The 26,040-nt window shown below is 35.6% G+C and overlaps 1 protein-coding gene across 5 annotated transcripts in view; it reads right to left on the bottom strand.

Moving 5' to 3' along the window:
• Positions 1-26,040, bottom strand: part of Lancl2 (LanC like glutathione S-transferase 2) — a 103,095-nt gene that overhangs the window by 65,498 nt on the left and 11,557 nt on the right. For all 5 annotated transcript variants that reach the window (XM_058584797.1, XM_046460370.2, XM_046460394.2 and 2 more), the window contains exons 2-5: positions 10,932-11,049; positions 5,135-5,342; positions 3,360-3,507; positions 1,948-2,094 (exon numbers count right to left, since the gene is read on the bottom strand). In XM_058584797.1, the coding sequence (XP_058440780.1) occupies positions 1,948-2,094; positions 3,360-3,507; positions 5,135-5,342; positions 10,932-11,049 (621 nt within the window). The remainder of the gene's footprint in view (positions 1-1,947; positions 2,095-3,359; positions 3,508-5,134; positions 5,343-10,931; positions 11,050-26,040) is intronic.

The raw sequence follows: 26,040 nt of genomic DNA, 5'->3' as shown, positions 1-26,040 counted from the left end.
GGTGTCTTCTAGTTTCATTTTGGAATGTGAGTTTCTACTTTATTATTATTATTATTATTTTGAAAGGATTTTCAAGAGAAGAATTGTTTTAGTTATGCCATTATGAATTTGAAGTTCTATTTAAGTGACAGCACACAATGGATAATACCACCACAGGACAATGCTACCACACCAGCAGGAGATGTGGAACAGGGGAAAGAAATTCAGAGTCAGCTCTCAGCCAGTGCCATCACACTGCTTAACATCTCTTTAAAAAGATAAGGATTTCTAAATAGAATACTAAATAGTGTAAACATGTTTCTCATTTTAAAAGCACAAGAGGGGAAAATTTCATGATTTGTATTTCTCTCAAAGAAACTCCTAATATGCAACAAAATCAACCTCAACATCTGAATCTAAACCACATCAGTGGGGATCTCACATTATTATGTTTTTCCTAATGGTTTTATGATTTCAGGTTCCTGAGCTACCAGTTAAAACACCTTTCTGGAGTATATCCTGTGATGTTTAATTTTGTGTGTTCACTTGACTAGGTCAATGAGGTACCCCAATACATTATTTCTGGGTATGTCTGAGAGTGTCTTTCTGATTGAGATTAGCAATTGAATTGCTGGACTCAGTAAAGTAGGTGGTCCTTTTCAATGTGTGTAGGCTTCATCTAATCCACTGAAGTCATAAGTAGAACAAAGGAGGAAGAAGTTGCACCTTCCCACCAGCCTGCCTACTTAGAACAAAGACATCAGTCTCTTCCTGACCCTTGACTATGATTTACACCATCAGGTCCCAAGCTTAGAAATGGCAGACAGTGGGACTTCTCAGCCACCATAATTGCACAAAGTCAATTCCTATAATAAATTCCTTCAGGTATGTGTACGTGTATTTACATCTCCTACTGGTTCTGTTTCTCTAGAAAACTTTAACACACAAACATCACACTATAACATCTCTTTAAAAAAAAAAGTAACTGTTATTTCAAAATTCAGATGAAATTCTGGTTATTTTAGAAATGCATGCTGCACTTTAAAGAAAATCCACAACTGGAATATATGCAAGTTTACTTTTACAGTAATTAACAAAGACTGCTAATTACCAGAAAAGAAAGTTTTGGTCCTGTTTAGATATGAATTTTCTATTTTATTTTTAGCATTTATTTTTTAGTTATAGGTAGACACAATACCCTTATTTAATTTTCATGTGGTGCTGAGGATCGAATCCAGTACCTCATGCATGCTAGGCAAGTGCTCTACCTCTGAGCCACAATCCCAGCTCTCTATTTTCCTTTAGGCATAGTGTAGTATTTTTTTTCAAAAAGGAAAATAAAAAAATTTAAAATAGGCTTTCAGTCAAAAGATATCTAAATTCTAATCCTTATTCCTTGACTCACTAGCTTTGTGATTCTGTAAAATAAAGAAAGGCATAATTTTAAGAAAGAAAAAGGAGGTTGTATACTTAGCACAGAAGAGGGCCTTAGGCCATGAGGCTAGAAGCATCCGTCGAGGTAATACCTGGGATGGGTTTCTAACTACTTCACAGAAGTACAGGTTCTTAATTCAGTAGGTGACAAGGATAATTAAGAGACAAGATCATAACCATAGCAATAAACTTGTTAAAATTTCAGAACATGACTGATAAGTTGGGGGCATCTGAATATAACAAAAGTTCTACCTCAGTTTGGATTCAAGAGGCCCTTTTACTCCCTGAAGATCCATCTGTATTAAAAAAGTTTCCACTTCAATCAGCAGGAGGACAAGGAAAGAAGAAAAGCATGGGTGAAAAACAACTAAATGTACTCTTGGGAAGCAGAGTTTAAGCAACTGTGATTCAAAGGAGGAGCTTGTTTCAATTTAGCCAGCTTGGTTTGTCTAAAAATTTCATTTCCCATTTGTATTTGACCTAATATATTATAATATAGTTGCTGTATTAGTATTTCAGAATTTTGTTATTTACCTGCATTAACATATAGTAGATCCCAGACATGCCATGGGCTGCTCCAACATACTGCTTCCTGTGCCACTGATACAATAGGGGACAGCGATCAGTTTTTCTTTCTTCTCTTGATAAGGTTTTACCGGATTCAATAATAGCATTTACTACCTACAGAGGCAATGAGATTCCATAAATCTAAAAAATTGTACATGCATGCTTGTTCTGGTCTAATTAACATTAACACTTATATATACATAGAGAGATTATTAATCTAAAACTCTTTAAACAATTAGTAGCTAACATAGTCATTTTTATCTCATAAATTAATAAATGTGGGCAGAGAGGACTTAGAAGACAACATCAGAGTAGAAAAAGAAAAAAAAGTCTAAGAAAGGAATCAAAAGTTCTTTATAAAAAAACGTCAACTAAAATCTGGAAAAACTTCCCATTAAAAATGGTCCCAGACTTTTTAGTTGCTTTGTAGCTGCAATGTTTTGCCCAAAAGACTGGCAAACACACTTTTCAGGAAAGACTGTAGGACTTAGATTCACTGATGAAAAGCTCATGCAATGTGGTCAGTTGTGGCTTGAAGGATTTTAGTCAGATCACAAAACATCATGTTTGGAATGACTATGTGGCAAAGACACTAATTGTTTCCTCAAACCCATGTTCTTCTCATCATTTTGGTGGAGTACTCCAAGTTTTAGCTGGCATCTGGTCTCCTACCTAGAAACAGCTGAACACAGTCATTTTTTCTAATTTCTGGCAAAGGGATGTGAGCAGACATGAGATGGGCAACTTACAGATGGAGTCCTTACAAAGGATGATGCTTTTTCTCCCTTTCCCTTCTTCCTAGGACTAAGGGTACCAAACTAGCATTGGTCATACAGGTAAAGATATGCTTTTAGCAAAGCAGAGTAAAAAGAAGATAGGTCACCAGATATAGTCACCTCAGAGAACTCACAAAAGAAAAATAAACATTCAAACTTTTTGAAGCTGCTGTTGTTGCTTGGTTCCTGTAAAACCAGTTGTATCAATAAAAGATGAAGAAGAATATAGATTTTTGCTTTTTAGTACTGGGGATTGAACTCAGGGGCACTCTACCACTGAGCCACGTCCCCAGCTCTATTTTGAATTTTATTTAGAGACAGGGTGGAGTTGCTTAGCATCTCGATTTTGCTGAGGCTGGCTTTGAACTCTTTATCCTCCTGTCTCAGCCTCCCCAGCTGCTGGGATTATAGGCGAGCACCATGACGCCCAGCAGATATTGAGTTTTTAAAAAAATATCCCTAAAAAGAAAAGCAGCTAATTTGTAATTTTTATGAGATGTTTTAAAAAGCTAATTCAACCTAGAAGCAGAGCCTTAATACTAACATAACTCCATGCTAACAGATAGCTTTGAATACCCACAGGTGTCAGTAATCCCACAATACCTCTTTAATGGCTGATTCACACACAGTGCCAGGGCCAATCTCCGTGTTCAGGTACAGTAAGGCATACAGATAACCTGCTCGACCGAACAGCAGCTCATCAGGAAGCTCTGATTCTTGGCAGACAATGCTTCTGTGCAGCTGCAAAAGTCTAAGCAACAAGAAAAAATTCTGTTTTCTCAAATGTGCATGTCTAAAATGCTTCTTTCCGAAACAAGTAACTCATCACTTTAGAAATGTATTTATTTTTAAATTTAAAACTATGATTTAAAAAAGCACCCCAAATTCCCAAAACAACTAGAATTTCTCCACTTTACTAATTCTTCTTTCAAATGTAAAAATTATGAGCAAAAAAACCTGATCTGAGAATATAGCTCAGTGGTAGAGTGTGTGCCTAGCATGTACAAGTGTAACAAGGACTTAGACTTCAACTTAGACTTCACTTTTGTCTGCAAATACCCCATGGGTGACTAAAAGCAGAAGCGAAGATTTGGCCTCTCTGCCTCCATTATCTAAGTCTGGTGGATAAACATCTTATAATGAGTTGAAGCTTTCCTTCACCCCATCCCTTGCCCAGCAACGTCAAGTGCAATTTTCTTATTTGGAAAAGGCCCAGCCTGACCAGTCATGAGATAATGATGGACAAAGCACGCCTGATCAAGATCACCTATTTGGCAGTTAAGAAAAGCCTTCAACAGTGTAAACAACCTTGCACTTACTCCTCTTTCTATAAAACCTCAAAGTAATTGTCAGTCCCTCAAAGACAGGACTAAGGCCATGAGTCCCCTTGTCTTCCTGGTGTAGCTATACTGATTAAAGTTCCTTTCACACTCTATAATTACCTTTCCTGCTTAGCTTTTTAGCAAGTAGCTACGCCTACTTTTTGGATACCCAGAGTCAGGCCTCTGTTACAAGACCCTAGGTCCCAACCTCAGCACCATTAAAGAAAGAAAGAAAAAAATCTTTCTGTTCAAAATGTATACCTTTATATTTATTCTAAACCATGTAACATAATTCATCTAGCATTAGAACAAAGTGATTTAAAATCTAAATAAAAATGGCACTGAAATGCTGCCAGTGCTTAGGAATGAGTATGAATCATTCTAACTTTCAACAGACATTAACTAACATATACTAGATCAGGTCCTAGAACTAAGCCCTGATTTCTACTTCTTCAAGAAGGAATATAAACCAATAAGTACAATGAAACATATTCCTTACTTGCTCTTCATAACTAATCAGTTAAAAGTTAAACTATGATTAATTTATTCTTGTGGATCTACAGCATTGTGAGCTAATTTTCATGCATTGAGGGCAACCAAAAATTATTTAGGAAAAATGATTAAAGTCCCTCTGAAATTAAGAAATACTCATGCTTGAATAGAAAAATAACATATGATTTCACTAAAATGCTCAAGAGTGACATACAGTTAAGCAAAGTGGCACACACCTGTAATACTAGGGGCCCAGAGCCTGAGGCAGGAAGATCGCTAAGTTCAAAGCTGGCCTCAGCAACTTAGGGGGACCTTAAGCAACTTAGTGAGATCCTACCTCAAAATAAAAAATTAAAAAACAGGCTGGGGATGTGGTTCGGTGGTTAAGCACTCCTGGGAGTAATGTCTGGTACAAAAAAAAAAAAAAAAAGTGGACATACAAACCCTTTTACTTTTTAGGGAGACCTGTTTGCAACAGGAGAGTAAGTTAAAAATAATTTCTTTTTTGTATATTTTTCTACAGCTAAGAATTTAAAGAAAATGTTTCCAGAACTAAAAACTTACTTTGTGATGCATTCCTGGGATTCACAGTCACTTTTGAGTTTATGATATATCACAGCTCCTACAGCAAGGGGCCCAGCATCTCCACAGAGGAAAGTGACCCTGCGACCATTCAGGTTCCTAAGTGTTCTCTTTACATAATCCAGAGATCGAAGCAGGTATGTCTGGTCACAAGTGACCCGGTACAGCTGCAGGTACAAAAGGGCTATGCCTGAAATGATCCCAACCCCAAAAGAAAAATATTACTACCTTTCCTTTTTTACCTTCAAGATATTTTTAAATTACATGATATAAATTCTTCTACGTCAACACTACATTTTCTGAAGGGGTAACATCAAAAAAATTATGTCAAATAGTTCTTTAAAATGAAAATTAAACCCCACAGAAATAAGAGCTGGGAAAAAAAAAAGAAACACATGTAAATCGATTATCTTGCTAACTGGTATGGCATGGTGATTCTATGCTCTTAAACAAGAGATGAAATACCAAGGCTGAAATACAGAGGATAGTCCTACTCATTCTGTTAATTTTTATTCATTTCAAGGTTATATTCAGTCTCTTTTGTATCTCAAGTTACCTTTTTTTTTTTTTTTTTTAAATCTTACTCAATTATTTCCTCCAATGCTACCCAAATTAAATGATTACCTTTCTGGATTTTATTGCTTTTTCTAATTTTTCTATTTGGCACAGTTTTTCAATTTTCTTTAGTGATCAACCCATACAATTGATCAGTGAGTCAGATTAACATTTATAGGACACCACATGTACGGACTATCACCTACACAATCCTCCTATTTTAGATTGAATAACATACCCAGATCTTCACATGAACCAGAGAGGGCGCTTTGCTACCTTTGGAGGATGATGTATATAGCTTCTTAAGCATAGTTTAATGCCTGGGTGGAAGAAGTTGCTATGGGAAGAGGAGGGCAGAAGAGTGGCTGGATTTGATTAATGCGCTCTGAATGAACCTCTGGGATTATCACACTGACCCCATCAACATGTGCAATTAATATGTGTTAACAAAAAGAAGTCAGTATGACAGTGAAGTGTTTTATTATTTAATAAAATATATTATAGAAAAAAGTATTGAAAGAAGTGATATGATGGTGAAATGGCCAAACAAAACATCCTGTTAATGTAGAATTTATGTTCTTCAATATTCTGGTCTTTATCTAATAACATCCTCTGATTTTTACGGTTTTTTATTTTGCTTTTGAAAGTTCTCTAAATATCTAATTCTGCTTTGTTCAATTTTCCTATTCAGGGTATCCCATGACTCTTTCATATTAATGCTCAACACTTTATTTTTTTGAGCAATCCTTCTTTTGTCCTTATCCATTTCTGTAAAAAGACATTTATCTGGAAGCTGAAAAAAAAAAAGTCTTCTGTATGAGTTGCTTATTATCTCTTCCAGTAAGTAAATGTAAATTTATGTAATCATTAGAGAAGAGTTAGAAGCTAAATACAGATAAATTTCGAACATAATAATCATTATAAAAAGTTTACAAATAAATACTCCCTGACTGACTCAGAAACCTCTAAACAGAATACTCTCTGGTTAACCTGAGGACCTAAAAACTTATATTTAATGCTTGAGTATTTTAAAGTACATGAGGACAAATAAAAAGAAAACAGTCATCATGCTGAGTAATTTTTTTGTTAAAATGTTGACACGCACTGGGTAAAAGGCACTGTGGTAAACAGGCCTTTAGAGATGTAGGGTAAGTGTGGGAAGAGGAAATGGTCCATAGTACCGTGGTCTCCATCTTCTGGCAAGTCTTGGTCCCTAAACTGTTGAACTTCACCAGTGCCTCTCACCTCCTGTTCCCTTAGAGAGCCTGGATGTCCAGAGGGACCTGGAGTTAATTATTTCACTTCCCCAATATTGAAGGTTTACAGCCAGCTAGACTTGGGTATTTTCCTTCTTCCAGGTAGTTTGGCTATGTTAAAACTCTAGGAGGTCAGATTCTGGTAAAAGTTTCTTCAGAGGGTGGGCTTTGTTAAGAACAAAGTGCTCAGAGGTATTTAAAAATGGTTTCCATTCCCCTCCTTTTGCTCAAAGATTGATGGACTGTTTCTTCAATATTCACTGTGAAGCCCCAGTAGAGCTTTTGGAGGCAAGATGCATTTGTATGAGGTCCTCTTATGATTAAGTCCCCCTGGAATTTTTCTTTCAGATTTGTTCACACTAAGCCTCCAGGATTAATCAAAGTACAATTTAGGTTTTCCTACTATTAAACAAAAATTATAGGAGACCATTGTTTTAGATTGAACTGTTGCATGAGACCCCAGCAGACCAGAATTAACCAAAATGGAGTCACTCTTGATAAATGTTACATAAACTGAAACTTCAAGGAAGTAGAAAGACCTCCAAAAGACCAGTTTTTCCCCAAAACAGATTTCAGTCTACTTGTGTCAGTATAATAAGGAAGTCTCTTCTGCTTTAACCCTTACAAAATAATAATAAGCTGAAGTAACTTGATCTTAACCAATCATCTTTGTACTATTCTTGTTTCCTGGTTCCGACCTTACAAAACCCATTGTTCTGCCACTGCCAGGAGGGAGCTCTCCATCTATTTTGTAGAATGCAGGCTGCCTCAATTCATGAATTATGAATAGAGGTCAATTAGATCTATTTTATGGTTTGGCTCATATGTGGAAGGTGTGGTCCCCAATGCAGCAATGTTTTTGGAAGGTAATTAGACCATGAGGGCTCTGACCTCATCAATGGATAAATCCATTAATGAGTTCATGGATGATGGCATTTTTAGGAGGTGGGGCCAAGTTGAAAGAAGAAGGCCACTTAGGGCAGGTTCCAGAAGGATCTATTTTGTCCATGGCCTCTTCCCCACTTTTTCTGCTTCCAGGATACCATGAGGTAAATAGCTTTGCTCTGCCACAGACTCTTCCCTACTCCAGTGATGTTCTGCTTCACCACAGGCTCAGAAACAACAGAGACAAATGACCATGAATTGAAACATTTGAAACCATAAGCCAAAATAAATCTTTCCTCCTTTAAGCTGATTTTCTCAAGTATTTTATCAGTGATGAAAAGTTGACTAACACAATCCATAATTAAATTTGTTCTAACCTTGTGTGTTGGCAGTAACTGGCAATAGCTCCTGTTAGTTCTAATTCTCTGCATCCACCTGTCTCCCAACTTTTGGTAAAGCAATTCACCTTGTGACCTAACTTCTCTGATAGATCTAAGAAGAGGTGATGTTTCAGTTTGTTCAGCTTTTCCCTTGTTAGGATGGAGTAGCAACTCTGTACATTCCGGACTGAAAACCAGGAGTTTCTCCTTAGTTGATTTTTGTTTCTTTTTCTTTGCTTTTTTCCCCCTTAATGGTTTGATTTAGCAATGTATTTATTCAGAAAGTATGTATTGAAACTTTTCTAGACAAGAAAGATACTTGGCTTTTCATGGTGCTGCTGACAATTCCATGGTGTCATCTTAGTGTTACTTCAGCTTCTTGTACTTCAGTTTTCTTAAATGACTTTTGTGGGTCAATTCTTACCTTTTCAATTATTTTCTTGGTTCTGTCAATTCTTTATCATAGGCTCTTGTTTTCTGGCCCTCTCTTCTCCAAATGCCTTTATTTCTGCTTTGTGAACTTACTACTTTAAAAAGTTTTACAAAATTCATGTTCAAAGTATTGCCAATTTTTCTTCACATTGCAGTGGCATTTCCTTATGTTTCCTTTTTCAGAATTCCTTTTATGACATTCTGAGAGTCCTTTTTTTCCCTTATAACAAATTTTTTCTTAAGTGTGAATATATTTAATATTTCTAGAGCAATTATTGACAGGAAGATTCCCTAGCCAAAAAAAAAAAAATGGTTAGGGTAGCTTTCATAGTTGTTTTTGCTTTTTCTCAAGGGCATCCTCTTCTTGCTAAGTAATAAACAACAGTTTCTTTCTTTAATAGTGATGACTTCTGGTGGCCAGATTTCCATTGATTCCCATATCTTTTCCTGTTTCAGGAGGGTGTCAGTCATTGCTGTTTCCTTCCTGCCTTAAGCCATTAGCTGGTGCCACCAAGGACGCTACCCCCTTTTTGAAGGTCTGTACTCTTTCCTTGTACACTTGCCATGCCTCTTCTTCTCTGCTCGCCCAGCATTGCCTACTCACTTTGCACTCAGATGTGCCCACAAATGTTCCTGTTGAGGGTGTGGCCCACTCCTTCTGGGAATTACTCCTTGTTGAATATGGAGAATGAGAAAAGCAGGATTTTGAGACTCCTGGGCCCTGTGGCTTTCCTTTCCTGCTATGTCGTGCACGGCTTTCCACACTCATTCTATATGTTGTTTGTTTTTTATCCAAAATTATTTGAATGAATTTTTTTGGTCTGTCTCAAAGTTTTGCAAAAGGGAATAAGTGATGAATACTTTATTCATTCCTCTTGTATGGTTTTAAGAGAAAAGATGGAAAGGTACCTTCCATACTTTTTCCTAAACCCTAAAGCCCTAAGTACTATTTTATATCACTGAAACCAAATACCTCCACAGTGGTTCTACCATGATTCCAAAAGATGGCAATAGATAAGGATTCTTTAGAAATACAGATTCCCAGAGTTCCTACTGCAGTTGTCCTCTTAGTTTATTATATAGCTTTCTGAATGACTCTATGCATAGTCGGTTTGGAACCTAACTATTGAGTTAAAAATATTTGTCAAAAGCAAGAAGAAATGCTGTAAGTAAAAGACTTTTTAAGGGAAACCTATGCTATTAACAGCTATGTTATTGTTCTTTCCTGAATATAGTTTTCTTCTCAAAATATTCTTTGTATTTTTCTTCTGGTTAACCACAAATATCTAATTTTACATTTAGGATATATATATATATATATATATATATATATTTTTTTTTTTTTTTTTTTTCCGCACTGTAATTGAACTTGGTCTATATCTATCTGGGTTTACAAGTCTGAAACATAAATTTTAATGTCACCATATAATTGTTGTACTTATCAAAGGCAAATAATAAATAAAACATCACTGAAATAAATATAAGTACATAATTATCAAGGCTGCCATGTTTGGCTATGCATTGTAAAAATAGGTTTTGGGTTCACGGTAGCTCTAACATATATACCTGTGTCTATGCTAATTGGAAATTCAACTACAACAATTTAACAAGAAGGTTATAAAAACTGTCATTAGCAATTTAATCAGCCTTTAGTCTAATCCCTAAGAACAAGGTCTGTCTTATTTCCTTTATATACCCCAAATAGCTGTTATAATGTTCTGGCTACCTGGTAAAAACAATAAAAATATAAAGATTAGTTAAAGCAAGTTAATTTTGAAATTATATTTTTTAAAAAGTGAAGTATATTACTGGTTGCCTGTTTAACCATTATTATTAAAATTTAAATAAAAATCTTTACATGTACAAATGAGTCAAATTGAGTTCAGGCAGTAAGGGTAAATGATTTATGAAACAGACCAGAGAAATCATTCAATCACAACCTATCACAAAGCCTAAAGCAAGAATGATAACAAACCAAGCAAAACAAAATACACCTGACCCCTTATGCAAGTTTACTTTTATTACACATTTCACAGCTACATATTAGGTTAACTAAATGTAAAAATATCACATACTATATACATTAAAAGTCAAACTTCAGGCAGAAGATATTTCTTTAGAAATAAAATTCCAAAGAATCTCTCAATGAAGACATAGTTTAAGACTTCAAGAGTATAAAACTTTACCACTTTAAAAGAAAATTTCAAAGCCAAGTCTCACATCTCATAATATAAGAAAAAAATATTAATTGCTTCTACTCCATATTCTCACCTGTCCAACCAGTATAAGCAGAGCAATCATGAGGATCAGCTGTCTTCAGCCCTTCTTCCATCTGCTGTAGAAGATCTTTGATTTTGGTCTGGATCCGCCTCACAAAATTGTGAATGATCTAAGAAGCAAAAGAAAAGATAAATTTAAGTTGCACAAGAACAGGACAATGTCATAATGACAGTGTAAGTCACATGAACATAACAGAACTTATTTTATGTGGCCCATCTCAATGTCTGACTACCTGGACACTACCTTGACTTTTACAGGGTTAGTATCTTACTGAGATAATGCTCTATGGGTATTACAACTCACAAGTAGGTTCACAAAAAATAACTGGTATAAAATAAAAAATAAATAAATAAACATAAAAAAATAGATTTGACTACACAAACATTTTAGCTTCTATAAGGTAAAACACATAAGATGATTTAAAAATTAATGACAAATAGAAAATACTTGCAATATAAGATATTATAAATAAACAAAAAACATAATACCAAAGACAACCCAAATCATTAATGCATCTTACACAAAAGAAAAATCAAATGAAAAGCATATGCAAAATGTCCGATCCGGAGATGATTCATGAATTGCAAATCATTACAAGTACCACAGTTTCCCTGTCAGACTAATAGAGAATACTTTTTTTCTTAATATTAAATTCTAAGGCTGCTAAGAACAAAGAAAACAGGTATTTTTTTCATTTCTGGCAGTCATTCCCAAGAGAAATATACAACATTCTTAAATACATAGTAGAATCTCTTATACTTTTGTTGATTTTTAAAAGTCTATTTGCTATATCAATTGCTGAAGGGTCTTAAAAACAGTTTATGATTATAGAATTTCATTTCTGCCTTTTATGATTATTTTTCTTTCGTGTATTTTGAAGTTGTTATGTGGCATACACAAATTTGACTATTAAATCTTCCTAAAAAATTGACTCACTTTCATAATGAAATGCTCCTATTGTAGCACTATAGAAAAGAACCTGTATTGCACAATTAGAGGTGTCAAGGCAAATTTTACTGAAATTTGGGATTCTGGAATCAAACACTAAGAATTAATTTGCCACTGTATATGTAATGAAAATTCCAAGTGGCTAACCCCTGGAAATATATGATTACATCTCAAAAAGGGATGAGAAAAGGTAAAACTGGACAATGGGCTGGTCTTTTTCATATAGAAATTAGTGTACATTCCAAAGGGTTAGAGTAAGACATTTATAATAAGATTCTCCTAGAAGGGGAAGGGTAGACATTGCCTCTTTCCCCTTTATAAAAAGTGCAGAAAATTTATTTTTTCTTCATTCTTGCCTGTAATACAACTCTGTGCATGTAGGACAGCAGACCCCACTTTCACTGCATCACCCCCACCATTAAGAACTGGGTCACAGGGAACCACCTGCTATGTGCTGTCTGGTAAACAAAAAAAATCTCTGATCCAAGAAATTTTTGTGTACACTCAGAACAAAACTAATGAAAGGTAAATATTTAAAACCTAATACCCTCTTTATCTTCTTGTCATAAAATCTATCCTATGTGATATTATAGTCACATCAGTTTTCTTATTGATGATTACTTTTGCTGTCCGTTTATTTTCAGTCTCTCTGTATTCAGAGTTAAAGTAAATATCTTAGATAGCACAGCGTTAGCTTTTTTTTTTTTTTTGTAGGGAGTGAGAATTCCCTTCTATCACTCTTTAGTTCTTATGTGGGCTCTTTGGCTGGATTTAGGAACTGAATTAAAACAAGAGCTAATTAGCAAGAAAAAAGCACATTACATGGGAATTTTACAACAGAGTGAAGTCCAAAGAAAATGTCCAAATCAATGTTTTTATTATTTCTAGACAACAATAATTTGCAAAGGAAGAAAAGACTTATCTCTGAACTACAAATAGTAAATTCCAGAATGTCACTAAGTGATTTATGAAAGGGATGTAAAATCTAGTGTAAAATAAGGGTTAACTCAATAAAATTATTTATTTGGCTTCATTACGGTCCCAATCACAGATCTTAAATATCTCCCCAAAACCCATATGCTAAGGCTTGGTCACTAGCTTGTGGTGCTATTTGGAGGTGGTGGAATCTTTAGTAAGTGGAGCTTAGTGGAAGGAAATTAGGCCATTGAGGGCATTCCATTGAAAGGGCATTTGGGATTCCCAGCCCCTTCCCTTCTCTCTTTGCAACCTTAGCACCATAAGGTGAGCAGCTTTGCTCTACCACATGTTCCCTGTCACTATGTGCTACATCACCAGAGGCCCAAAAGCACAGAGGCCAATTGACCATTGACTAAAATCTCTGAAACCAGGAGCCAAAATAAAGCTTTCTTTGTAATAAGTTGATAATCTCAGGTATTTTGTCCCAGAAGCAGAAAGTTGACTAACATACCAATGTCTGGTGATAAAAAGCTATTTTCCTGCCTTGGCACAAAGATTTCTCTCCCCAAAGAATATTTATGGCTTGCTGCATGTAGGAAAAGAGATGCCAAATGGAACTTACAGTTTCTCAAGTAATTTCAGCTTGAAATAATCAATATACCAATTCAGCATATTTTGAGATGGCACATTCTTAACTTCTTCAGTTTGTTTGATTTTTGTTTTTGTTATTGTTTCTCCTGCTTTTTGGATTGTTTGAATACTTTTAGAAAGGTATTTTAATATTCCTGCTGAACTTTTAGCAGGAAAATTAGTTTAAATTGTTGCTCTAGAGGATACAAGAGATATCCACACCTTTTCACAATCCATTTGCAGTTAGTAATGTGCCACTTCATGTAAAATGCGGAAACTCTGAATCTTATAGGTTTAGGTCCTACCCCAAGTTATTCTGTTACAGCTGATATCTGTATTACCAATACATGAGCAATGAATCCTACAAGATAATAATGCAATTTTCATGTACAACCTGTTTTGTAAACAAATTCAGAGATAAAAGAGTAGAATTTTTTTTTTAACCTATATCCTCTTAAATGTCACTATTTCAATGAACGGGTTTGCAATTACAAGTTCTCTCAGGGGTCTTGAATTCTTTTTTTTTTTAATCTGAAAATATATTTTACCCTCATTCTTGAAGGATGTTTTCACTGAATAAAGAATTCTAGATGACAGTTTCTATTAGTACTTTTACGTTTTTTTTTTTCACTCTCCTCTGTTCTCCATGATTTTCTAACTAGAAATCAGCCATTAATCATATTAATTAATTAATCATCATTAATCAATTATCTATACATAATGTGTTGTTTTTCCCTGCTCTATTCAAGATTTGCTCTTCAAATTTTAATCTTTCATTGAATTTATAAATTCTCTCCCACTATTTCTTCAGATTATTTTTATTTCCCATCCTTCCTCTGCTTTCCTTCTATGATTTCAATTATGTTAGATTGCTTCATATAATCTAATAAGTCCTTGAAGCCCTGTTGCTTTTTATCTCTTCAATATTTTCTTTACTTTTCACAAATGGATAAATGTCTATTGATCTATTTTTAATTCAGTCACTTTTTTCCTCTAAATCCATCCAGTAGCTTTTAAATTTCAGATTTGTCTATATTAATTCTAGACTACCCATAATGTTGTTTTTTGCCTTTCCATTTCCCTGCTGATTTTTCCTGTCTTTTTATTCACTGAAAGAATTTTTGCTGTGCTTTGTGGAAGACAGTTACAATACGCACTTTAAAATCCTGTCTGCTAGTTTCACTATCTGGTTCATTTCAAGGTTGGTTGCAGCAAATTTTCTTTTCTCCTGAAAATGTGTTTCTATTGTAGAAGAGTAGAATATGCCACCCTAAAACATGTCTTTTTGACATAAGAATTATTTACTCTGAGTTGAAGACAACTCAGAAGGAGCAATACAAGAACAGCTTTCTGCATTCCCCCACTGGCCTAAAAGCAGGACATAAATTTACAAAAATGTCAGTCTTCCCTTTTCAACAAGTAAAGACAACTTTAGACACCAATCAGCCTGGAGAAGTCACCAGAGAAATCAATATAATAAATTTTCATTTATTTGCCTTCCTGCAATTAGCATGCATGAAAATTCAAATTTCTTTTCCTTCATTTTCTGTATTCTCTAAAAATTTACTGTTTTTAGTTAGAGATGCAATATAAACAGATTTCTAAGCCAAATCTGAGATTTACTCATTCCCTGGGTACCTCCCATTCATGTGGAAAATACACTGTACAAATTAAAAAGCCTCTGTTTTTCTCTTGTTAATCTGTCTTTTGTCTATCCCAACTAAGCACTCCCAAAGAGAAAATTATTTTTCTCCCCTAATTTTTTGGTTCTTCATAGAGCAGGTAATTTTGTATGGCAACTAGAATGCAAATTTGTAGTCTGTTATTCCACTAGTGTTGAATTGCAAATTCTGTTTCTTGGGCAGCAGCTCTATATCAGTTCAGATCTTCTGTCTTTAGCTAAATATCTTTAAGTCTGTAATCAAAATTTGGTTAGAGGTACATTTAGACAAAATTTAGGGATCCCTTCTCTGACTCATCTCACTTCCCCCTTGTCTTTGATAGCCACCAATTCTTTCATGAAAAAATTTTAACAAGTGATGTTGTTTAGCAGCATTTTACCTACAGTAGAACTTTTTTTCAAAACTGTAGTTAATCCTCTCAAATCCTGCCACTGTTTTAACACTGTTTATGTATTCTAAATCTTTTCTTGTCCCTTCAGCAACGCTCAGAGCATCTTCACAAGGAGAAGATTCCATTTCAAGAAACCAGTCTTTGCTCATCCATACAAAGCAACTCTAAGTTCTATAATGAGGTTGCAGCAACTTAGTCACATCTTCAGACTCTGCTTCTAGTTCTCTTTCTATTTCACCACATTCACAGCCCTCCACTGAAGTCTTGAATCCCTCACAGTCACCCATAAGGGTGAAAATTAGCTTCTTCCAAACTCCTGTTAATATTTATAGCTTGGCCAGGTGCGGTGGTGCACACCTGTAATCCCAACAGCTCAGGGGGCTGAAGCAGGGGAATCATGAATTCAAAGCCAGCCTCAGCAACAGTGAGGAGCTAAGCAACTCAGTGAGACTGTGTCTAAATAAAATACAATACAGGGATGGGGATGTGGCTCAGTGGCCAGGTGCCCCACCCCCAAAATGTTCATAGTTTGACCTCATTACACAAATGCTCTCAATGGTATCTAAAATGAACAATCCTTTCTAGAAAGTTTTCAATTTACTTTACCCAGTTCCATTAGAGGAATCACTATCCATGTCAGCTACAGCCTTACAAAATATATTTCTTAAATAATAAGACTCGAAAGTTGAAATTTCTTTGATCTATGGACTGGAGAATGAATGTTGTGTTAGCAGGCATGAAAACAGTCTCATGTACATCTCCATAACAGCTCTAGGGTGACCATGGTGTGGTGGTACACACCTGTACTGTGCTATCCATAAGTATTAGTATTTTAAAATGATTTTTTCTTTTCTGAGCAGTTGTTCCCAAGGTCAGTAAATCATATCAGAAACAGATGTGCTATTGTCCAGGCTCTGTTGTTCCATTTACAGAACACAAAGTAGATTTGGCATAACTAATTCATAAAGGCTCTAGGATTTTCAGAATGGTAAATGAGCATAAGCTTTAACATAAAGCCACCAGCTGCATGAGCCCCTAATAAGAGTCTCAGCCTGTCCTTTGAAGCTTTAAGTGGAGCATTGACTTCTGCTTTCTAGCTCTGAAAATCCTAGATGGCATTTTCTTCCAAGAGAAGGCTATTTTGTTTGCCTTGAAAATCTGTGGTTGGATGTAACCTTACCTTCATCAACTATCTGAGCTAAATATTCTGGATGATTTTTCACAGTATCTACGTTAGCACTTGCTACTTCATTTTGCACTTTTATTATATGGAGATGGCCTCTTATGAACCAACCTATGCTAGTTTCAAAGATTTCTTCTGTAGTTTCCTTCCCTCTCTCGGTCTTCACAGAACTGAAAAGATTTAGGGCTTTGCGCTGAATTAGGTTTTAGCTTTAGGGAATATTGTGGCAGTACTGTTCACTAAAACTTTCTCCATTACCACTTTATTATAATTTCTGTGTTCAATGGAGAAGCACTTTTAATTTCCTTCAAGAACTTTTCCTTTGGCTACTGTTTTGCAGAAGAGACCTAGCTTTGGGTCTGTCTTGGCTTTTGAAACACCTTCATCACTAAATCTAATAATTTCTAGCTTCTGATTTAAACTGAAAGATGTGTGACTCTTTCATTCACTGTAAGAGTCACACAAATTTCAGTTTAAATCAGTTTAGAGACCACTGTAGGATTACAAATTGGTCTAATTTCAATATTTTTTGTGTCTCAGACAATACAGAAGTCTAAATAAAATGAAAGAAATAGGGGAATGGCCGGTAGAGCAGTCAGAACATACACTTAAGTTTGCCATCTTATACTGGCACATTTCATGGTGTCTCAAACAATTACAATAGTAATATCAAAGGTCTCAACAATCATCATAAAACATGCAATAATGATGAAATATCAAAGGTCTCAACAATCATCATAAAACATGCAATAATGATGAAAAAGTTTGAAATACTATGAGAATATCTAAAATGTGACACAGAAAAATGAAGTGAACACATGTTGGAAAATGGTATAGCTAGATTTGCTCAATGCAGGATTCCCACAAATCTTCAATGTGCTAAAAATACCATTATCGATGAACTATGATAAAATGATGTATGCCTGCAATTCTTTTAAAATCCCCATCCCTGCCCACATTTTTAATCTTCAGTAAGTATTAGCTGAGGTGGTTACAGCCAACTAATTTTGTCAAAGAGGATTTACATTAATAAGTATATATTTCAACTATCATGTAGGTATTGAGTATGCTTTTTTCCTCCTTATCATATTTATCATTTGCAAAAGATTAAAATGTGCAAGTAGACTATGGATTCTACTCTGTATCTAAAACATAATATTAGCTTTCAAAATTATCTTTCTTAATTAAATGTTATTTAGAGTAGTAAATTACAACAATTCCTACTCAATCATGGTGGTAAAATACATTCTCTTATTTTAAAAGGTAAGCTAAAAATCTAACACAAACAGCAACTTTATAAACGTCTTTACAAATATGCTTACTCGCAAAAAATGATAAAGATAGCACACCAATAAATTCAATATCAATGATATTTCAGAGGTGATGTAATATAAAGAGACTCCATTTTACCAAACCTTGCTTACTAAAAATTTTTCAAGATTTGCCAATTCCTATTATTTGATGATATACTTGCAAATGTATTTTATTTTGTTGCTATGTTAAGTTAGCTGAGGTGCTTTGCATCACTGTAATGAAATACCCAGGATAAATAACTTATAAGGAAAAAATATTTATTTTGGTTTATGGTTTCAGAGATTTCAGTATATGGTCACTTGGCCCTGTCATTCTGAGCATCTGATAGTACGCTATAGCATGGTGGGAGTCTATGATAGAGCAAAACTGCTCACCTTATGAACTGAAGAAGCAGAGAGAGAAAAGTGGCTAGGTTCCCAATATCCCCCTCAAGGACATGTCCCCCCAGTGACCTAACTTTCTTCAACAAGGCCCCACCTCTCAAAGGTACCACTATCTCCCAATGGTCTTTTAGAGGATACTCCAACAATAAATATTGAAAAATGTGTCAAAAAGAATAATTGTCTGATTCACCATACAACTGACTGATAACTCTGACTTCAAATTAGTAACTTAGGCCTCCCGAGTCCTAATGTTTGTTTTCTGCTATAATCAAAGAGATGCAGATGAAGAAAAAAATGTGGGTAATACCTCTTCATAATACCTGGTGTGGCAGAACCTACACGGTAGGTTCATCTATTCCCCACACCTTTCTCCTTATTATAATAATTATGGTTATATTCATAACAACAGTATATCCATCCCCAGAAGAGCTACTATTCTTCCAGATTTTCTATGAAAAAGGTAAGTCATATGACACGGTTCTGACCAATGAGACCTAAGTGCAAATCTCCCAGATCTCAAAAGTTGTTATTTTTATTGATAAATGAGAGAAAGAGAATAGGTACTTCTTCCTTTCTCTCCCTACTGAAAACCTGAACATGATATCTGAAGCTACAGCAGCCATCTGGTACTATAACAGAAAAAATCTGAGAGAAAGACCAAAATAAACAGCAGAAATCCTGGTCCTAATCTTATTCAATCTTATCAAGACCTTATCAATTGCCTACCTCTAGATTTCTTGTTATAAGGCAAATAAAATCTAATCAAGATATTTTTAAATAAGAGTTTTCTGTTTATTGTTGTGAATGTAAACCTAACTCACATTCATATGTGGCTGAGTAATGAACTTTATTCCAAAGCATACACTACTAAGTTTTCATTTTTCATATTTATGATGTATATTTTTAATGTGAATTCTGTTTAATATAGTCCAAAATTTTACTGCAAAAATCATTCTTCTGCTCTGTGCTCTCTCCCACCCCCCAGTACTAGGGATTGAACCCAGTGCTCCACGCATATAAGCAGGCACTTTACTACTGAGCTACATCCTCAGCCCTTTTTATTTTGAGATGGCCTTGCTAATAAGTTGCATAGGCTGGCCTCAAGCCTAATGATCTTCTGTCCTCAGCCTCTTTAGTAGCTGGGTTTACAGGTGTATACCAACATGCCCAGAACTGTACTTTACTTTAAGGTACATTTTTTAGTTCCTCCTTTTCTAACTATCTTATATAAAAGAGACTTCTAATCTCTATATTGGATCCAAATCTCCTGAACAAAGAAAACAGGTAATGCTATTTTATTCTACAAATTCTATTTGCATTTGATGGAGATTACTATACCAAGAGAAATTTAACTGGTTCATCTCATTTAATAATGGTATTATTATAACAATTATTAAACATTTATTATGTACCTGGCACTATGGGCCTTACATCATAGTTCAGTCACTCTTTTCATCATCCATTAATTTTCAATTTTTAGATGAGAAAAGTAAGGCTCACTGGAGGTCACAAGGCAAAAGGAGAGAAAACTCTTGGAGCTTTGAGTAGATTATTAATTCCAGAGTTCCTGGGCTCCCTATGCTCTCTTCTTATTGTACAAATCTTTGCTGGAATCTGGATTTACAATTTACCTTTAAGATTTTCAAGACCTATAGCCTTCACTCACTTACTCACATTGTACAAATATACCTGTAAAATGCATAAGGGAAAAACTTTGGAGGTTTTATCACTGAGATTTTATCTGAGATTGATCCTTTGCAAAGGCATTGCAATCAGAAAGAAAATGTTCTATTCTAATAAGGGAGGTTTGTTTTCCCATACAAAATGCCCAGATGTGTTATAAAGCAAAAATATAATGGAGTAGCTATTAATCACTGGTTGTAAAATTCCTTGTAAGGCATCACTACACTTGTTATTACAAAGGATGCACAATGCATGTATATGGCAAGATTTATTATAAGGAGTAATAAAGGAGACACAGAGACAAGGTGCAGAGGCAGGAAAGTGGCTTATAACTCGTGCCCATTTCCTTCTTCACAATGTTCTTCATGATAATAAATCTTAGAATTCAGATGGGAGAGCTTTTTTTCCTGGAGCAAGGGGAGAAGGAGAAAGAAGGGAGAGGGAGATGAAGAAGGAGACAGAGATGGAGAAAGAAACTGAGATGAAGATAGGAGCAGGAGAAAGAGAGAAAAAGTGAAAGAGACAGGCAAACTCTGGGTGACATTTAACCCAGTTAAGTTCTTAAAAAAAAAATTGGGGAAATTATATTCCTCATTATCCATGCTCTTTTTGCCATGTACTTCATAAGAATAATTAAGGGAAATAATTTATTTCCAAATTTCTTATTTCCTAGAACATATGCATATATTCTGTATCTCTCTGCCCCATCTCTAGATTTTAAAAAAGGGCATGGACAATCACCATGTTCAAAAGCTATGTTTTTATTTATTTATTTATTTATTTTGCATTATAATTCTTAGTACACCTTTATACCACAATTTGTCATATCTCTGATTGTATATAAGGAATGTTGACAACAAATTCACATCTTCATACATGTATTTTGTATAATGATGAGGGTGTCTTTTCACCATCCATGTTATTCCCCTTCTCCCTGCATTTCCCTCCCACCCCTATTCTCTATCTAGAGGTAATCTCCCTTGCTCTCCCTCCCAACCCCATTTTTTATACTGAATATGGAAAAAATAAGTTGATTTCACAAATTTTTATAATTTTATAAAATTTATAGCTGATAAGAATGCTAAAAAGCTATTACTGAAATTATTCACTGTTTTACTGAAATTTTCTTTATCTTGGCATAAGGCTCAGCAAGTGTAATACAATAGTTTATTAATATATGATAAAATGTTGAATATTATATATATATATACATATATATGTGTGTGTATATATATATATATATATATATAAAATCTTCAGACACCTAGGAAATACTTGAGGGGGAAAAATGAAATAAAAAATGTGGCTCATTAGCAAATTGTAAGTCTAAAATTATTTTATTCAGTTATTTAAAAAAAATAATCAAATTGCCAGACACTATTACTAGAATAAAAATTTGGATAAGATTGAATCTTCCCTCCCAAGTTCCCAATCTAATAAGACAATCATAAGAATAATTATGAGTACACATAATAAATGTTTGACTTAGCAACATACAACATGAAATATTCAGAAAGATATGTAGAATGATACTAAAACTTCAAACGTGTCTACAGTCTAGAGGAACTAGGAAAGTGGTGCATCTTGAAAAATAATCTTCAATTCACCCTTGTAGAGGGTATTCAGGAATTTACTGGGGTTATTATTGCTCCTGGAGGTAGGCGAGTAGCCAGAATATTTAGAAGGGTGAAGAGAAGATGGAAAGGCATTAATAACCTTTGTCAGGCTGGGAAGGGGTTTCTTATAGGTCCTAAGATACCCTTACTTCAATAAGGAAGTATCATCAGTGGGGCACTTTATGGACTGGAAGTCCACGAAAGCTTGTTCCTCAAATGGAAAATGCTGCTGAGCTTGCCTTGCAGAGCTGTGTGCATTCAATTTTATCCTATACTTCATTAAGAGACTATATGTCCTCTGAGTCTGTTGTTGTCCTTCACTGTCATCATAAAAAACCTAAGGTAAAGGGCAATCATTCACATATTTTGCAAATGAAAGTATGCAGCACAGGGAGAGAGGAAAAGTCACTTACCAAAAGTGATGCTAATAGGAAGTGGCAGAGTCAGAGTTTGAACCCAGGTATCCAGCTCAAGATTGATAAACTAAGGACTTTTATAATATAGCCACCCCAAAATATGCCTAAGTCCCTGAAACCTGAAACAGATTACAAACCTTAAAACAGATAGTGTAATGAATTATCTAGGTGAGACCAATTCAATCTCATGAGCCATTAAAAGCAGAGAGCTCTGACTGAGAGCTATAACAGAAGGTAATGAGAAAAAAAATGTCAAATATGAAAGAGACTCAATGTACTGTTGCTAGAGAAGCCACATAGAAATCACGAAGACTTGGGCAACATGGGGTTGGGGGGTAGGGGGGAGACCACCATGGCCAACAGCCAGCAAGGAAATGTGCACCACAATCCGACAACCACAGGAACTAAAATTGGAAGCAGTCCATCCTTCAGAGCTTCCAGAAAAGAACACAGGCCTACTAACATCTTGAGAAATTCTGAGCAGAGGAACCAGCTGAGCTACACTCTGACTTACAGAACCCAGAGAAAATAAATAGGTGCTATTTTAAGCTGCTAATTTTGTTTGTTTTTCATTTTAATTGAAGAATTACAAACATATAGACTCAAACATAATGAATTTTCATAAGCTGAAAACACCTAATTACCCAGCCCTTGCATCAAGGATCAGAGCATCATCAGCCTTCTTTTTTTAAATTAATCAATTTATTTATTTTAATTAGGTATATATGACAGCAGAATGCATTTTGATTCATTGTACACAACTGCAGCACAACTTTACATTTCTATGGTTGTACATAATGTAGCGTCACACCATATGTGCAGTCATACATGTATCTAGGGTAATGATGACCATCTCACTCCACTATCTTTCCTGCCCCCATGCACCCTCCCTACCCTCCCTCCCCTTTGCCCAATCAAAGTTAATTTATGATATTATATTTATAATGTTATCAATAGAAAACTAACACAACTAAATTATTTAACCCCTCAAATGGCTTCAGCATGGTTAACAATTCAGCTTCAAGGAGAAAAAAAAGCATCTAGCATGCATCTTATGGAGTTTGCTATGAGGAAAGTAGCAAGGGTAATGTTTTGTGATGAAGTACAAAGATGACATAAAAAAGGTATGTAGCCAGGTGCAGTGCACACCTGTAATCCCAGTGGCACAGGAGGCTGAGACAGGAGAATTGAGAGTTCAAAGCCAGCCTCAGCAACTTGGTGTGGCTCTAATAATATAATTCACACACTCCTGATATATGGCAGGCACTTAAGACCCTTCATCTAATTTAACTCTCTGAATAATACTGAAAACAGTATTATCATCACCATGGAATAGATGAAAAAACTAAAGTTAAGAGAGAAAGACTTGCCTACAAGTTTTGAAGACAATAAAAGTAGCCTTTTGACCCACAACTCAGTGAGACTCTGTCTCTAAATAAAATACAAAAGAAAGAGCTGAGGATGTAGCTCAGTGATTAAACACTCTTGAATTCACTCTCTGGTACCAAAAAAAAAAAAAAAAAAAAGGTATTTAGTGAAACACATGGTATTTCCTGAAGAAATAAGTAGTTCTATCTGAAAAGTAAGAAACATGCAATCATTCTTTTTCTAAAATAATAATGTTCCCTGTATTTTCTTAATGAAAATTTAATGCTGGTTTGAAGAAATACAATTACCATATATAAAAATACAGAAAGTGTTAAAAAGATTGATGATAAACTTTTTAAAAAATTAAGATTTCAACTAGAAGTTAGTAAAAAGTTCCAAAATCAATGTTTAATGTAAATAACTCCTAAAAACACAACAGTAATTTCTGAACAGTTATGCATGAATCAAATTTGCTGTATGAATAACAGTTTAAATGTACTAGGAGTACTTACTAATAAGATAATTCACACATTCCTGATATATGATAAGCACTTAAGACCCTTCATCTAATTTAACCCTCTGGATAATACTAAAAACAGTACTATCATTACCATGGAATAGATGAAAAAACTAGAGAGAAAGACTTGCCTACAAGTTTTGCAGATAATAAAAATAGCTTTTTGACCCACATCTTCTATGTGAGGATATACAAAAAGTTGCTAATGTATATACACCAGTCGATCTTTCTTAGGAAAGGTTTTACAAAACTTTTTGTTAGAAGAAAGTACATTCCATAATCTCACATCTTTAAGGATCTTACTTGTAAGTAAGATGCTCTGTGATGTCTTACACATTTGAAAGGCTTTGGGTTTGGTTTTCTAACACTCCATTCTGTTAAACAAAAATGAATAAAACAACCCATAATCCTTACCTCAAAGCTGATTATGAAAGGGGAAAGTGGACAGGAGAACTGCATCTTTCTACAGTAAAGAATTAGATGGCTATGGAAACATCTACCTTCACTAGTGATATTTATGATAAATAGGTCCTTACCTAAACTGAATCTGTATCAAGAAAATGCTCTTTGCTTAGATGTTTAAAAATAGTTCATTCTCCAGAAACATAAGGATTGGTTTATGTAATCAGGTCTGATTCTGTTTTTCTTATTTCAAACTCTATTATGAGTAGAAAATATTGTAGATTACCTATCCTAAACAAATCTCAATCCAGTTTGATGTGTGACATAAAAAAGTTATTGATGATCTCCTATGTATAATCTCTAAGGCAAATATGTCATAATCCCAAGAAAGTTAATAATTGCAAGAAGTTTATAAAAGCAAAGGTTATGTAATATTTTGTGTATTCTACTGAAAATATAAATTTTAAAGTAAATTGTCATTATCACATTTTATAATATAAAATGCATGATGTTAATAGCTACCATTAACTAAATTCTCTCTACTTACCTATGCATCAGTAACTATGTATAGCTAATTACCACTTATATCAGGCATTGTTCTGAACGTTTTAAATGTATTAACTTGAGAAAACAGGGAAGATGGCGGCGAGGGGAGTGCAATGCCCCCGTGTGCTGCTTCACTGTGTGGGAGTATGACAAGTCAGGACAGCTAAAGGCTATCTTGTTAGGAATTTCCACCAATAGTGGGGTGCTCCGGAACCTGGAGGAAGGATTTCCATCGCACGAGGATCGGCTACGGGGACTCAAACGCGAGAGGTTTGTCGCACGGAGGGTAACACTGCTTATTCAGCAAATCGCCCCGCGGCTAGAGTCTGCAGCGCGCGCTGGGAAACGAGGAGATAGCGACGCAGGGATACAGCGCTGCAGTTTCTGCCAGCCGTGCAAGCACCGTACTCAGTGCTGAATTCTGGGTTCGAGACGGGGGAAGGAAGCGGTCCATCTCGGTTCTCCACACCGGTCAGACCACAGAGGAGGCCAGCAGCCACCATGTTGGAAAGCTGACGTCACCATCCCTGTTTTCAACTGACCGCAGCTCATTCAGCCATAGAACAGGTAATTTCAGGCTGCTATTCACCTGCGGCTTGCAGACAGATTGCTAGGGTTCAGTGCATGGGTGCTTCTTAGAACCTGATCTTATCGGAGCGAACACCGAGCGCAGGGCGGCCGAGTTCCGGCTCCCGGAACCGCCCTGGCCCAGGGCTGCGGAGCCTGCGGAGGCTGCTTCTTGGACCCTGCTCCTATCAGAGCATACACCAAGCACTAAGCGGCCGAATTCCGGCTCCCGGTACTGAGCCCGCGGGGACTGCTTCTTGGAGCCTACCCTTATAGGAGCTTACACCGAGCACAGAGCGGCCGAGTTCCGGCTCCCGGAACTTCCCTGGACCGGGGCTAGGAGCCCGCGGAAACTGCGTCTCGGTCCGGGTCCTGCTGAGGGCCGGTCAGGACTCACCCGTTGCTTTGGTTGCCCGGCAAGGGGAACGAAATGCTGCCATTCGCATAGGATACCAACATGGCAGAGATCTGATGTCATCAGAAAGCGGCGGAGGAGAGAACTTCATCAATACCACCGGCGACAGAAACAGTTGGTC

The sequence above is a fragment of the Marmota monax genome, unplaced genomic scaffold, assembly GCF_021218885.2.
Source record: "Marmota monax isolate L192 unplaced genomic scaffold, Marmota_monax_Labrador192_F-V1.1 WCK01_AAM20220418_F8-fsc00219, whole genome shotgun sequence".
In the NCBI taxonomy this organism is placed as follows: Eukaryota; Metazoa; Chordata; class Mammalia; order Rodentia; family Sciuridae; genus Marmota; species Marmota monax.
This window is presented reverse-complemented; position numbering and strand designations above follow the sequence as displayed.